At 50.5% G+C, this 16,235-nt stretch overlaps 1 protein-coding gene across 1 annotated transcript in view; it reads left to right on the forward strand.

The window, feature by feature from the left end:
• Nucleotides 1-15,749, forward strand: part of TENM4 (teneurin transmembrane protein 4) — a 385,173-nt gene extending 369,424 nt beyond the window's left edge. The window contains exons 27-30 of the mRNA XM_060017248.1: nucleotides 3,245-3,541; nucleotides 5,004-6,618; nucleotides 11,875-12,017; nucleotides 14,607-15,749. Of these exons, the coding sequence (XP_059873231.1) occupies nucleotides 3,245-3,541; nucleotides 5,004-6,618; nucleotides 11,875-12,017; nucleotides 14,607-15,365 (2,814 nt within the window). The 3' untranslated portion in view covers nucleotides 15,366-15,749. The remainder of the gene's footprint in view (nucleotides 1-3,244; nucleotides 3,542-5,003; nucleotides 6,619-11,874; nucleotides 12,018-14,606) is intronic.
• Nucleotides 15,750-16,235: the final 486 nt, after the last annotated feature.

A 16,235-nucleotide genomic window follows, 5' to 3' on the forward strand; every position in this document is an offset into this window, starting at 1 on the left:
GAAATAATACACAGAGTGCCCTATACAGAGTCTGGCACATAATAAGTGGTCAGTAATACCTATTCTAGTTGTCCTTTTATTGTTATTCTTATTACTGTTATTGTTACTACTGTTGCTAACATGTACCAAGAGTCAGTTTAGCTCTTTGGAACCTAAGCCACATTCTCCTTCCAGGCAGAGTTATCCTTCCTAAGACAGCAGAACGACCCCACCGTAGCTGTCACTGCCAGGGGGTTGGCATCTACAGTGTGGCATCTCAGAGCACTTCTCAGTGTGTGGATGCCCTGAACCAGCCCTTTTTCTGCCTGACTCCCATGTCTCTATAGTGTGGCCTCTGCCCCGGGGCCAGATTGCCCAGCTTCTTTTCCCTCCAACTTCAGAAAGGAAGGCAATGGGGAGAGTGAAAACAGAGGACCCAGACCTGGCTTTCAGCACAGTGCCTTGCAGACCACAGGTGCTCCATGGAGACTTGCTGAGCTGCAGGGTACCACAGGACTGAGCCACATGCCCCTGACTCCTAAAAGCCACAGAAGCATCCTCATGCAACACGGCCAGCGCTGTCCTGAGCCCCCCGCCCTTTCTCACAAAGAAAGTTCACTTCAGCCCCTGACTCATGCATGGGATAACCAAGGTCCAGAGAGAAAAGGAATTTTTCCTGATTCACACAGCTGGGCAGCAGTAATGACTAGAAATAGGCACCCTGTCTCATAGTGTCATTCTCACAACAGATACAGAAACAGTAGGTTACTTATTCAATGTCACACAACTAGAGCCCAGACAACAAGGTTTCCTGTGTTCCTCAACAGTCAAGAACTCAAGCAACTATCTAATGTGGGAAACAGCCTTCCACGGGCTCCCCAGAGAAGGCCTAGCTTTCTTTGTTCTCTGTGGGACACCATCCGTGGCCTCACTGAGCCCCCTGTGTGAATTCTCCAGGAGCCCTTCATACACATCTGAGGCAGTGAGCTGAGGCAGTGAGCTAAGTGACCAGGGTGTATCCCTGCCTGGGCCACATGTGTAGCCCTGAGCAGCTCCTCTGAGCCTCAGATTCCTCTGCAGAAACCAGATGATACATTTGAAGCACCTAGCCCAGCGCTGGAAGACCCCAGGTGCTCAATAAATGGCAGTAATTAGTGCTATTAGGATTTCCTCTCTGCCGTGTAAACTGGACCAAAAGTTTCCCAGGCACTAACTGGTCCCTCTCCTAGCCTGAGATGAATGACAATCCAGTCAGGCGGCCGCATCTCCGAGTCCTCCCAAAATAAATGGCCACCCACAGTGGCGGCATGTGGAATTAGAATGTTAGCCGGGTGCACCTCCCCATAATGGAGCTCATTTTTAATACAACTGGGAACTTTTTTTAAGAAAGAAAGATGTAAAGTAATCTCATTGCCGCCACTGCTGAGCACAGGAGGCATTAGGTGGTTCCCCAGTGAGCTGCTTAATTCAATTTTATTCATTTTGCAGCAGAGGTGTAGATCCTCTTCACTGGGGGCCCTCCAGGAGGTGAGGGGGGCGGCTGGCTTGGTGGTACCACCTTGGGGGGAGGGCCCCCATCACTGTTGGCGGTGCAGACCCCACATCTTCCCCTGCCCTCTCTGCAAAGAGCACAGCTTCAGCCTCCAACGCCTCTGATTTTTCATGGCAATTGTCTGCCACACTGTTTTTGCTCCTGCAATTGTGTTTGATTACCCCTGGGAAGGCAACCTTATTTTAACCAGGCCATTCACAGCTCAAGTCGTCTCAGCACCATCATTATAAATCTTGATTTTCAAGGCTTTAGAATTTGTTTGGGGAGAAGGGGGAGACACACATGTCTCTACTTCCTCTGAGAATGACCGCGATCATCTGCTGTCATTTAATGGAAATAACTGCAGCCATTAACTCAGTACCTTCTATATGCCCAGCGCTCCGCTAGGTAATTTACTGAGGTGTCTTCAATCCTCACAACAGCCCTGCTGTTTCACAGGGGAAGAAATTGAGACTCAGAGAGGGAAAGGCACTGGCCCAAGGTCACACAGAAAAAAGTCGGTCACAGAGTTGAGGCTGGACTCCTGGCCTGATTCCTAGACTTGAGCCCTTTTCTACCACACAGGGCCCCAGAGGGCCTTTCATTACCTTAATCCACATGTGCGGGTTGGCATCATATGTCCTGCATCGTCTGCTCTCCTCTTGGGGCTTCTTACCTACTTGTCAACCTTAACCAGTAACTAATGGAAGAGTCCGAAAATGTGCCCAAATGCCCCACCAGGCCCAGCACCACTTAGAGGGAACCAGCATTCTAGCTTCAGAGTACCTGGCAGTGTTTCAGGGACAACTGGCGCCCCTAAGGGGTGGATTCAAATATAGAAACAGGCCTCTGAAGTATATTTCATAACTAAAATATGAGAAACCTTGGTTTACTGCTACCCCTGTGGGACCCCTGTATTTCTGACTCTGAAAGGAACCTGAATTGTGTGCTGACCTAGCAGCCCAGGTAGAGATCATACAGTGGGCTCCTGAGTCTAGAGGAAGGAGCAAAATGTTCCAAAACCTAGGACAGTGTCTCCTGGCAACCCCCAGTCAGAGAAGCCGTCCCAGACTCAAACATACACTGCCTCCCAGGGCCTCCAGGAAGAAGAAGATGTCTTGGGAGCTAACTGAGGTGACCAAGAAGCCCTAATTGTGGTGGCAGAGGGCAGGAGAGACCCCAGAGGGGACGGGGAGTCCAAAGCCCTAAGAAGGGCTGGACTTGCTAAGAGGACCACACATCATATGTTGGCACGTTGCAATGGTGAGAGTCAAATCCAGACTCGGTCACTCACCAGCCATGGGACCTGGAGCCCGTCCCTGACTGTGGTCTCCCTGGTATCAAACACGAGTGCAAACACTGGCACATAATAAATGGGGTCAGGCACTGATTTGCTGGGCCCACGTGGCCTCTCCCTTTTCAGGAGGGAGTCAAGAAGGATCTGCCTTTCTATCCTCATTAGGAGAATCATATTAGGAAATGATGTAATCGTTTCTGCTACTCTTTACCCAGCATCTGCATTGTCTTTATCCTCACATCAGCCCTATATACTTGGCATGATTATTCCCATTTTACAGATAAGGAAACTTCACAGAGCTGACAAGGACAGAGCCAGGACCCAAACCCTTGTCTGTTGACACCCACGACCTGCGCTCCCTCCTCTCCTCGGGAGCTTCTCAGACCAAGTTCTCAATGTCTAGATTAACTCTCTCTTTCCTCCTACCCCTTCCCCAGGTTCACAACCGGAACCTCCTGTCTCTGGACTTTGACCGTGTGACACGCACAGAGAAGATCTATGACGACCACCGCAAGTTCACCCTCCGCATCCTGTATGACCAGGCCGGGCGGCCCAGCCTCTGGTCACCTAGCAGCAGGCTGAATGGTGTCAACGTGACCTACTCCCCAGGGGGCCACATTGCTGGAGTCCAGAGGGGCATCATGTCTGAGAGGATGGAATACGATCAGGCGGGTCGCATCACATCTAGGATCTTTGCTGACGGGAAGACCTGGAGCTACACGTACTTAGAGAAGGCAGGTGTCTGTCGCCCTCCGTCACTGGCCTTGCCATATAGCAGCTCCATCACTGTGGCTCAGCCCATGGCCAGGCCCAGCCTGCTGACCTCGGTGGGATGGGTCTGACCCATGTGGTCTCCAAAAGGAAATGTTCAGGAAAATCCACATCAGCGTGCCAGGGGGTCCCGGGTGGTGTATGGATGGATTATGGCGATGGGGTGGTAAGTGGGGGGTCCTGGGGCAGGAGCATGTGAAAGTCCCACCCAATAGGCTGGAGCTAGACCCAAACACTGTCTGGACTTACAGAGCAGGATTTCGGGTCCAGACCCAGGCAGGGGTCTGCTCCCAGGTCTAGGGCTCTTGGTGTGATCTGGTCACAGAGAACAAGGCAAAAGCCTGGGGATTAGTATTAAGCAAGAGGAGCTTAATCCTGAGCTTCAAGTGCTAGGTGTGGCCTTAGTATGTCCCTTCTGCTTCAGGTCAGGATTTGGTTCATCCCAGGGACTTGGAATCAGAAAGGGCCTGAAATCAAAAGTTGGTCCCAAATAAGAGAAAATGCTAACTTTGATGCCCAGATGGCTTTAGGCCTTTTATCTACTGACTTATTCCTGAAACAGTCTGTATTTCATGCCCCAGTTCTGATACCCAGATCTTTACGTAATGTTTTGCTCCTGGTCACCTGTCCAGGGCCTAGGCTCTGACTGATCTGTGATCTGTCTCCCCTACCCTGTGCAGTGTTCACATCTCCGAGAGCAGCATTTTGTGGTAGTGCTAAGAGAGACCTTGGAGGTCATCCAACATACTGAAAAACCCAACCCAGAGGGGAAGAACTTGCCCAGGGCCACACAATGAGTCCATTATTAGAAACCAGGTTTCCCCATTCCCGTCACAGCCCACCCCACCCCGGGGTGGACGTATGACCTGTTACCACATAAACAATTATGCAAAACCTTAAATGTCCTTCTCAGACGTGTCTTTATCCTGTAGGCCGTAGGGAGTTAACGGACGTTGTTTAGCAGGCAGTAGACGTTGTCAGGCTGTGTTTTAGGACAATCATTCTTGCTTGAGTAGGAAGGTTGATCTGAGAAGGAATCTGGCACAAGGAAGCCAGAAGAGAGGCTGCTGCAAATACTTGAGGCCAGTGCTCCCAACCCCGTCCCATGCTGAAATCATCATTCTTGTACCCCACAAAGGGGCAAACAGACAAGGCTGCTCACTATAGGAAGGCAAATGGCCTGAGTGTTCTGGGGCCCCAGGCCCTGCCAGGGCCAAGGGCAGAGAGAAATTCTTGTCTTAGCACATTTGTACCCCATTGCAATATCCTAGGGTGTACTGGTTGGAAAGCTCTGGTTTGGGCATAACTTAAGAGAACCACCAGCTTCCTTGACCTTTCATTCTTTTCCTTTAAGTCTTGGGCTCACAGACCACTCCTTCCTTCCCAGCATGCTCTTCTCATCTCTCGGTTTTCCTTCCCCTGCAGTCCATGGTGCTACTTCTCCACAGCCAGAGGCAGTACATCTTTGAGTTTGACAAGAACGACCGCCTCTCTTCTGTGACCATGCCCAACGTAGCCCGGCAGACGCTGGAGACCATCCGCTCAGTGGGTTACTACAGGAACATCTACCAGCCCCCCGAGGGCAACGCCTCAGTCATCCAGGACTTCACTGAGGACGGGCACCTCCTCCACACCTTCTACCTGGGCACCGGCCGCAGGGTGATATACAAGTATGGCAAGCTGTCCAAGCTAGCCGAGATGCTATACGACACCACCAAGGTGAGCTTCACCTACGACGAGACCGCCGGCATGCTGAAGACCATCAACCTACAGAACGAGGGCTTCACCTGCACCATCCGCTACCGTCAAATCGGGCCCCTGATCGACCGCCAGATTTTTCGCTTCACCGAGGAAGGCATGGTCAACGCCCGCTTTGACTACAACTATGACAACAGCTTCCGGGTGACCAGCATGCAGGCCGTGATCAATGAGACCCCGCTGCCCATCGACCTCTATCGCTATGACGATGTGTCGGGCAGGACGGAGCAGTTCGGGAAATTTGGTGTCATCTACTATGACATTAACCAGATCATCACCACGGCGGTCATGACCCACACCAAGCACTTTGACGCATACGGCCGGATGAAGGAAGTGCAATACGAAATCTTCCGCTCGCTCATGTACTGGATGACCGTCCAGTATGATAACATGGGGCGAGTCGTTAAGAAGGAGCTGAAGGTGGGACCCTATGCCAACACCACCCGCTACTCCTATGAGTACGACGCCGACGGCCAGCTGCAGACTGTCTCCATCAATGACAAACCACTCTGGCGATATAGCTATGACCTCAATGGGAACCTGCACTTACTGAGCCCGGGGAACAGTGCACGGCTCACCCCACTACGGTATGACCTCCGTGACCGCATCACCAGGCTGGGTGACGTGCAATACAAGATGGACGAGGACGGTTTCCTGAGGCAGAGGGGCAGTGATGTCTTTGAGTACAACTCAGCGGGCCTGCTCATCAAGGCCTACAACCGGGGTGGTGGCTGGAGCGTCCGGTACCGTTACGATGGCCTGGGGCGGCGGGTGTCCAGCAAGAGCAGCCAGAGCCACCACCTGCAGTTCTTCTACGCAGACCTGACCAGTCCCACCAAGGTCACCCACCTGTACAACCACTCCAGCTCTGAGATCACATCCCTCTACTACGACCTGCAAGGACACCTCTTTGCCATGGAGCTGAGCGGCGGAGATGAGTTCTACATAGCCTGTGACAACATCGGGACCCCTCTTGCCGTCTTCAGTGGAACGGGCTTAATGATCAAGCAGATCCTGTACACGGCCTACGGGGAGATCTACATGGACACCAACCCCAACTTCCAGATCATCATTGGCTACCACGGTGGCCTCTATGACCCGCTCACCAAGCTCGTCCACATGGGCCGGCGAGATTACGACGTGCTGGCTGGTCGCTGGACTAGCCCAGACCACGAGCTGTGGAAGCAGCTTAGTAGCAGCAATATCATGCCTTTTAATCTCTATATGTTTAAAAACAACAACCCGGTCAGTAACTCTCAGGACGTCAAGTGCTTCATGACAGGTGAGGATCAGGGCTTATTCAGAGGGCAGGAACCACTATCACTCTGGTCATCTGAAAAGACAGCCTTCCTTGAGAAAGCTGGTATGGGGTAATGGGAGATATTGACTTCCTTTTAGAGCAGCATTTTCCAAAGTATTTTTGAAGAAACACCAGTTCAGAGAAATGCTTTGGAAAAACTGGTTTTGGCATCAAATCAATTTGACAGGGCAACTACCGTTCTTAAACTTTCACGATACATTTCAGCTTATGAAAGGCTCTGAGAAGTCCTGTAGTAAAGAGAACTGTTTCATATATTTACCCACTATTTTTCCAACTTCTTTGACCACGAAACCCTAATATTTCACTGGATGCATCCCCTGGAATGTACTTTGAGAGTTTCTGACCCAGAGATCAGGCTGGTTATGAGTCCCTGATAAGTTGAATGAAGGTATGACAAGAAAGAAAAGAAGAATTCAGTTCTCTTATTTGGGATGAGGTCATGGAAAATTCAGACTTTGGCAAAAGACAGAACTAGGTGAAAGATCCATCATTTCTAAGCTGTGACAGTCACAAAATTTATTTAACTTCTCCTGAATCCCAGTTTCCTGATCTATAAATTGAAGTTAGAATATCTACCCTGACTCTGATAAGTTAAATATGCATATTGTAAATCCTAGAGCAACTACCAAAAGATAAAGCAGAGGCACAGCTTATCAGTCAATAGTGGAGATAAAATGAAGCCTAAATTCATCATCCAAAGAGGGTAGGAAAAGAGGGAGAAAAAGGAGCAAAGAACAGATGGACAAATGAAAAAAAAAAAAAAACTTACCTGATAGGATGGTCGCAGGGGTGAAATGAGATACATTTTATAACCTGCCTAGCACAGTGCCTGGTTCATGTTGGTTCTCTTTCCCTTACCGTCTGATTTTAAAAGTGGGCTTTGGTCTCCACTACCGTGAAACCAACTTGAGTATAAAATGCCCCATAGGTCACGCATGCCAGAAACGCCTCTAACAGCCTCCTTCCAGCAAGCAGCCGCTGCCAGGCCAGTCACAGAAGACCTCAGGAGTCAGAGCAGCTCTGGAGATTCAGGTCTGGATAAAACCAGCATCTTTTATAGAACAGAGTTCGTGGTGGACAAAAGTTGGGCACGACCCCTTGCAAACGTGGTCGTCTCCCCGTCTTTTGTCCTGTGATGTAATCCTCCTGCCACTAGTTTAAGGCAGTTTCCTTCATTCAAAAAGGGCCCCTCTGTGCAGCCACCGTTTTAGGCACAGGGGATAGAAAGATGATCCCCGCCCTCCAGGAGTTCACCTCGCAAGAGGCCAGACAGACAACTGCTGTCCAGTGTGAGGGGCCCACGGCGGAGGCTTGCGCTGACAGCCAGTGAAACACAGGAGGCACAGCTGGTTGTACCCAGGGAGCAGCTGGCGCGTGAGGTCCGCTTACGAGTGGACATTCGCCAGATAATGGGAAAAAAGGCGATCCAGATAGAGGGGACCGCACATACAAAAGTATGGAGAGGGCAATGTGTACAGCCCCACGTGAGTGCCCCTTAGGGACGTGGTGGCTTTCTGGCCCCCAAACTGGGGTGGCCCAGTCTGGAGCTGTTTCTGCTGACAGAATTAGAGGAGTCTTCTTTCCGGGAAGAATTCAGGTGGTCATGCCGAGAGCAGGAGTCCCAAGAGTGGGAAGGAAGAGAGGACGCAGTGGTGAGCAGGTGCGATGAAAACATCCTTGGGGCCTGTGGACGCACAGGAATATCCCAACAAGGTTTCACAGCGTTCACCCTACTCGGCTTGCTGCCAGCCCTAGAAAAACTGAAACGGCTGAGAGGACAGTTCCCTTCTATCTGTCTGCATTAAGCACACCCCGTGCCTCATCTTCCAATGAACTTCCTGTGAGATGCCTTGGCAGGTTACTGTAGCTGAAGAAAAAACCGTTTTACTACTAAAAGCCAAGATACTACTAATCCTCACTAAACGTGACCGTTCAGCTTCCACGTGGGCTACATGCAGCCTCATTCACATCCAGCAACGACAACGATAAAAAGGCCTCTCATCTTTTTTTCCAAAAACAGGATAGGGTCTTAAGCCTATAATACTGGAGAGGCTTATGTCCCATGACAACCCCTGAACCAACCAGCATGGCTGGGGAGGTAGAATGCACTGATTGGCTTAGCCTAGGTCACATGCTTCAATGCTAAGCCCTTAGGTGGAGTCAGTGTCCCTAAAAATACATGGAGACCCCAAAAAGAAAGAGAGAGAAGGCAGAATGGGACACTAGGAAGGCAACTTAAAAATGTCCACCACTGATCCATCAGATACTTAACCCTCACTTGTAGCCTGTGCGATGGGGACCCCTGACCCCATTTACAAAGGCGGAAAGTGAGGGTCAGAGAGGTAAAGTAACCCTCCCAGGAAGAGGTGGCAAGGCTGGGGTTAGAACTCTGCTGTGTCTGACTCCAAAATCCTCATTCTTAGAGATCTGAATTCCCTCTGTAAAGTGCAAAGCTGTGTACACGTGAAAGGATTATTATTTTTCATCACTGTCCCAGGCAGCCACACTGAAGTCTGGGATGAACGGATGAGTAAAGAGCTTTTTAACTTGAGGGAAATGTCTACCTCTGATGTCATAGGAAAGAAGAGTAAAATTCCCAACTCTTCAGAAAAGCACAGTAGAAAGAGCAGTGGATAAATCAATTTTCAGCATTTTTCCTAAAAGCATAATGAGAAAGTTTCCCACCTTCCGTCACTTGTAATTAAGGCCCAGGCCTCTTTTCAGCCCCCTGGCTTCCTGGGAATTTGCAGTATTCCTGATAGAAGCTTTCCTTTGCAACTACAAATTCAGATGCAAGTTCTCAGCCTCAGGCAAAATGGCTTTGTAGGGTTGTTCCCCCACCCCATTCTGTTTGTTTTAATTTCCCAAAGAACCATCTACCAAGATTCAGAGAATCAGAGATACTTAGAAACTCAGTGAGGAAAGGGACTTTGGAGAAAACTGGTCCAAGCACCTCACGCTACAAAAGAGGAAATGGAGTTCCAGGCACATGGAGGCTTGGGTTTGAGGAAACACAGGCAACCTTCTATGAGCCAGGAACCAAGCTGGACACTTTAAAATACATTAAATCCAATCATTTATGTAACAAAACAGAACAGTTCCTGCTCTATGTTGGCTGCCCCAAAGTGGTAACACTGTTAGTATTCTTCTCCATGACTTGGTGAAAACCATTTCTCTCATGAATTTGCAGATAAGGAAACCGAACCTCAGAGAGGTTAAGCAAACTGTCTAAGATCACACAGTTTGCAAGTTGGGAGCCAGAGTTTGGACCTGGGTTTTGTCTTGCCTCACCATGTTCTTTCCCTTATATGATCTTTCTAGAAGTAGAATCTGGATTTCCAAGCTTCCTTTTCTACCACTCCTCCACATCAGAACCTCCAGCCTTCACACCCAAGAGAGGGTCTCTGGAACATCGAAGAAACAAAAACCAAAAAAAAAAAAAGAAAAAGGCAAACTTGAGGTTCTTGAATGGAAAGGCAATGTGGGATGAAGTTGATGACCCCCAAATGGCACTCCCATCACTGGGATGAACTCAATTCCACCAATGCCTGGGCCCTAAGAACCTCCCTGACCAGGGATCTGTCTGCTTTGGAAAAAGCCCGAAGCAGGCCTGAATGCCCACCACCCAGAGTTGCTGGCTGACACTTAATTCCAAATCCTGCCTTCTCCTGACTTTGGATTTGAGTCTCTAGTCAACAACTGCTTTGGCATCTTCAGCTGCCCCTTCGCAAGGAAGGCTGAGCCATGCTGGGACACAGGCTGTCTGTCTGTCTCCTGTAGACCCCAAATCACCTCCCACCTGCCATCCCAGGCTCTTCCTTCTCCAGCCACCATTCTCCTTTCTGGTTCTCTCTCTGCCTTGCTGAACTGCTGTCCGGTTACCCGAACGCTCCCAATACTCACCTCCCTTCTCCAGGCCTTGCCTTATACAATGGCCTTTGCGTTCAGCTCCATCGAAGCCTGACCAAATTTACACAGCTTTCACTGCCTGGCTTCAAGGTAACCATCTTCATGAAGACTTGTCAGTCTGTGGAACTGAAAGACTTCTGCCCTCCTCTAGGTGTTTTTCCTGTGTCGAGGTTATCCGTGTCCATGTCTCAGCTCCCCTTCAGGGTCCTGCGTGTGCAAGCTGAGGATCTGTGACACCAGAGCTGGGCACATAAAAGACAGTCAGCAACAGAGGGCCCAGTAACTGATGACACACTTTCCACCCTCTTTCTTTTCCTGAAGTCTTGGCTTCCTGATTCCACTCTTCAGTGAGCCGGTTGCTCATGCCAACATCCCACCTTTCCCTATACCTAGTATTTTATAATTAGTAACCCCCCAGGAATATTATAAAAACCAGTAAATCCAATGCCTATGGGGCTAGATCCTCAAGCCCAATATAAAGACTGGAAAATGAAGGCACAGGGAGCTTCAGTGACTTTCTTAGGCTCCCAGAGTAAATAAAGGCAGGATCAAGGGGAAGAAAACGCTTCGATCTTTGGTCAGGCCACCTCCATGCCCAATGCACTTTAGCACTGCGGCTCTGATCTCTTCAAAAAGGAGAAAGGAGGGAGAGTTTGCTTCTTCAGTGAATTTTCTCTTTGGAAGTCATTCATTAAAACCTTTCCTTTGGGGCTTCCCTGGTGGCTCAGTGGTTGAGAGTCTGCCTGCCGATGCAGGGGACATGGGTTTGTGCCCCGGTCTGGGAAGATCCCGCATGCCGCGGAGCGGCTGGGCCCGTGAGCCATGGCTGCTGAGCCTGCGCGTCTGGAGCCTGTGCTCCGCAACAGGAGAGGCCACAGCAGTGAGAGGCCCGTGTACCGCAAAAAAAAAAAAAAAAAATCTTTCCTTTGGGGTTGGTTGTCCTCTGTGTCTCTTGTCGGTGTTGCGGCTGGATGTGGAGGAGTGTTCATCCACCAACAGCTGCCGCTGGCTACGAAGCTGAAGGTCCTCAGGGCAGAGGGACAGTAGTAAGAGGAGTCTGGAAACCTAGGTTCTACTTCAGTGACATCTCGCTCAGATGCATCCCTAGGAGGGGACACTAGGTCCCAAGAGCATGTTCAGCTTTCATACCGTGAGACAGTTTCCACCATGCTTGTTGACTCTCCCCCCAGCAGCTCTCCGTGTCCTCACCCCGCCCCCCTGCAGCCTAACTCTAGGCTGCTTTCTTGGGATGTGTCACTCTGAGGTCCACTGACTCCGTGGGGCTGTTTCTGCTTCTGTCCCACCCAGATGTCAACAGCTGGCTCCTCACCTTCGGATTCCAGCTTCACAATGTGATCCCCGGCTATCCCAAGCCAGACACGGACGCCACGGAACCATCCTACGAGCTCATCCACACACAGATGAAAACTCAGGAGTGGGACAACAGCAAGGTAATTCGCACACATGACTGCCCACCCCTCAAGCCATCCAGACGTTACGGGAATGGGTCCCACCAGCTTTTCAGGAAAGCCTAGGCCAATGATAGAAACCAATGTGGTACGTCCACTGTACCTGCCAGCAACAGTTCAGCAAATACTTAGTAACCCTGCCACTGGCAGGTCACTGTGGACCCAGCTGTAACGGCACGTAGGCCCTCACAAGCCAAATTGAGGAGTTTTGTACTTTACACTGAGTTTGGAGTTCCACACAAAAAAATGAGCCTTTGTCCCAACCCAGTACAAAAGTACAAAGAGGGAAGGTGTGTTTGAAATACAAACGTGACATTTTCTGAGCACCTCAGTGCACCTGGACTGTTCTACATAAATTAACACACAAATATCCCTTGGTATCGTTGTTCTCACTTTACAGATTTCGTGCCTGAGGCTTTCGAATGCCACACGGCAAGGATGAAGTCGAGCAGGATTCAAACCCAGATCTGTCTGTAGGTGCTCAAAAAAATGTTACTTTCCCCTGTCTTCCATTTATGACCCAATTTCAAAGACTCGTAGAATTTTATGGCTCTAAAGATCCTTAAAAACAGTTTCATTCCACCCTCTCACTTCAGACATCCATTTGCTCATTTCTTCCCACTGCCCCCCTCTTTCATAAGATCTGTGCTGGGAGCTGGCTCTTCCAGGCCCCAGGCCCCGGGAGCCCAGTGAAGGCAGGAAAGAATCAGGCAGAGACCAGGCCTTCCAGGGGATCCCTGACCAGGGGGACAAGAGACTGAGGAGGAAATCAGAGTTGCCAGATGGCATACTGCTGGCGATCAGAAACTTACACATCCGTATTACTCCAGTCGGATTCCATCAGGCCTCAGCCTAGCTGTTTCCTTCCCCTGACCTGGAGGATGTGATTCTGCACCTCTGTGCTCCGGCGGCACCTATAGCTTCCTCTTGCTAAGCACTCACAACGCTGTATTTTCATTCCTGTTTTCTTCCCTGTATCTCCACTAGACCCTAAGCCCCAAGAGGGCAAGTACCGGGTCTTATTTGGTACCCAGCATACCACCTCGCACACAGTAGGTGCATGGAAAACTTTTGTTGAATGAACAAATGGTTGAAAGAAGTAAACAACCCCGTGAGTTCGGCCTTTTTCCCCATTTTACAGATAAGACCAGAGTTGAGAGAAACTTGTCCAAGGTGAGCTGGAAAGGCGATGAGAACCCAAGTCTGTCTGGTCATGAAGCCCATCCTCTCTCTGCAGCCCTAGCCCCACCCCCTGCCCCTCTCCAGTCCCCGCCATCCATCCCTCCAGGTACTGCCCAGCTGCCCACAGCGCTGACTGTTTTCCCAGGGCTGCTTCCAGCCACTCAGCTGCACCCCCTACCTCCAGACTCCCTTCTCCACCCCCTCCCAGAGCCACAGTCTCTGACGGTTTGCCAGCCTTGCCTGTCAATGAATTATTGATTTCTGCCCTTGGCAAGCACTGGAGATCTTTGTTGTTGAGCGCTCCAGCTTCCGTGAAACTCTAGGAAATAATTGTTCACAGACAGGGTGCTATTAATTATAAAGAGGACTGAATTTCAGTGAGAAACCGCCGGGCCTTCTTCTAAAGCCATTTCTCTAAGTTGCTGATAAGGCCCTGGGGCCTGCCCGAACGTGGCTTCCAACCTGTCCCCCAAAGCAGCCAAGAGCGGGGGCACTTGAGGAGCCCCCAGGAAGCACTGTGGGGACAGAGGCCCTCCTTGAAAATCATTTCTACACATGGCAGAGAGCAACACAGCAGGCTAAGAGGGTTTATGTAAGTCACTACTTTTCATCCTACTAAGCCTTCTTGTCAAGAGTGCATTCCTCGCCATTCCTGCATCTAACATCATCCCCTCATCCTCCAAGTCCCAACTCCAGCGTGAGCCTGTCCTTGAACCCCATCTCCTTCACCTTGCTTCTCCGCCTCCAGGCTGAGACACCCTGAGCCGTGATTGCCCCTCCCGACTCCAGCAGCCCTTGAACTGAGCCTCTAGGATCAGACAGACCAGGGTTTGAATGTTGGTTTGAATACTTACTAGTCTGTATGACTGTGGGCCAGTTACAACCTTTTTGAGCCTTAGTTTCCTTAGGAGTAAAACCAGAGCAATGACAGTCCCCACTGTATAAAGTTACTGTGAAGATCCGGCGAGATAATGAATGTGAATTATTCAGCTCAAAGGCCACGACATGTTGGCTATAGCTGTTACTATTGCTCCCCTTAGACCACCACTCATCACATTTGATTGTAGTTATTTGTTGCCACATCTGTCTTTCCCCACTCAACGAGGAGTTCTTCAAGGGCAGGGATGATGTCTGATTCATTGTTGTATCTCCCGTGCCGAGAAAGGGACTGGGCACAGAGCAGATGCTCCCTGAACAGCTTCTGAATGGGAGGAAGGGTGACTAGATGGATGAAGGAGGGCTGGGTGTCCTAGTGGTCAGCAGTAGAGCTAGAGGCTACAGGTTAATACATTTGTATAGGTTTGACTTTTAGTCATGTAAGCTGATTCTCCAGGCCGTTGGAAGTGTTTCCCCACTGATCTCACTCTCTCTCTCTCCCCCCACCATCAGTCTGTTCTCGGGGTACAGTGTGAAGTGCAGAAGCAGCTCAAGGCCTTCGTCACCCTGGAACGTTTCGATCAGCTCTACAGCTCCACAATCACCAGCTGCCAGCAGGCCCCAGAGACAAAGAAGTTTGCATCCAGTGGCTCAGTCTTTGGCAAAGGGGTCAAGTTCGCCTTGAAGGATGGCCGAGTGACCACAGACATCATCAGTGTGGCCAACGAGGACGGGCGGAGGGTTGCTGCCATCTTGAACAACGCCCACTACCTAGAGAACATGCACTTCACCATCGACGGAGTGGACACCCACTACTTCGTGAAAGCAGGACCTTCGGAAGGCGACCTGGCCATCCTGGGCCTCAGCGGGGGGCGGCGAACCCTGGAGAACGGGGTCAACGTCACTGTGTCCCAGATCAACACGGTGCTCAGTGGCAGGACTAGACGGTACACAGACATCCAACTCCAGTACGGGGCACTGTGCTTGAACACCCGCTATGGGACAACACCGGATGAGGAGAAGGCACGGGTGCTGGAGCTGGCCCGGCAGAGAGCCGTGCGCCAGGCCTGGGCCCGCGAGCAGCAGCGACTTCGGGAAGGGGAGGAAGGCCTGCGGGCCTGGACAGAGGGCGAGAAGCAGCAGGCGCTGAGCACGGGGCGGGTTCAAGGCTACGACGGCTTCTTCGTGATCTCGGTCGAGCAGTACCCGGAACTGTCAGACAGCGCCAGCAACATCCACTTCATGAGACAGAGTGAGATGGGCCGAAGGTGACAGAGAGGACCGTGGCCGGGACTTCTTGCCAAAGACAGCTACTCTTTTGTGGCCGCATACCTGACTGTGTTGTACTTAAAAAAAAAAAAGAATCCTTTTTTTAACAAGTGCAGAAAGCAAGCAAACAAAAAAGATACTGGTTGCAGTGTAATTCATGCAACATCCTTTTTTTTTTAAGAAAAGAAAAACACAAATTTGGCCTTCACACATTTTTTGCAAAGAACAGAAGGTATTTTTTTTCCATAGTGTGATCACAATGTAAACTTTCTTGTCTTTTGTTCCCTTTTCCTTGAGGAGTTTTCCTTGTTGTTTGGGGTACATTTCTCCTCACTGAGATGCATCTCCTGGGGTGTGTCCTTGTCTGTCCCCAGGCACCCAGTGTGATGTGAGACACAAGTGTCTGTGCTAACTTGTCCCATGTGCAACTTTCTCTTCCATGGGGGTCGGGCAGGAGGGAAGGGTGCGGCGGAGAGTAATGGGCCGGTAGCAGATTTCCAAGGGGGCCTGGAAGGAGGGTCCGCAGGACCTGAGGATCTTTGGCTAAGCTTCCGCAGACAAGTGGTAGCCTTTTTACTCACTGTGTTCCATGCCTCCAGAGGACCATGGATGCTTCCATCTTCTCTGGGGGATTTCATGATCTCACAGCACCTTTTTCAAGCTGCCCCAAACTCCTGTCCAAGCTTTATATTTTGATGCGAAATGAAACCCCCAACCCCTTTTGCAAATCTTGTGTAGCTGTCAGTGCCACCTCCATGCTGGGATGGAGAAAGTGTCTCCCAGGTCCTTTCCCCAGTCTGGTGACAGCATCCTGGGGCTCAGAGCCCAAGCCTCCCCAAGAGGCAGAGGCATCCAGGGCATCTGTGGTTGGTT

The sequence above is a fragment of the Delphinus delphis genome, chromosome 8 (assembly GCF_949987515.2).
Source record: "Delphinus delphis chromosome 8, mDelDel1.2, whole genome shotgun sequence".
NCBI classification, from domain to species: Eukaryota; Metazoa; Chordata; class Mammalia; order Artiodactyla; family Delphinidae; genus Delphinus; species Delphinus delphis.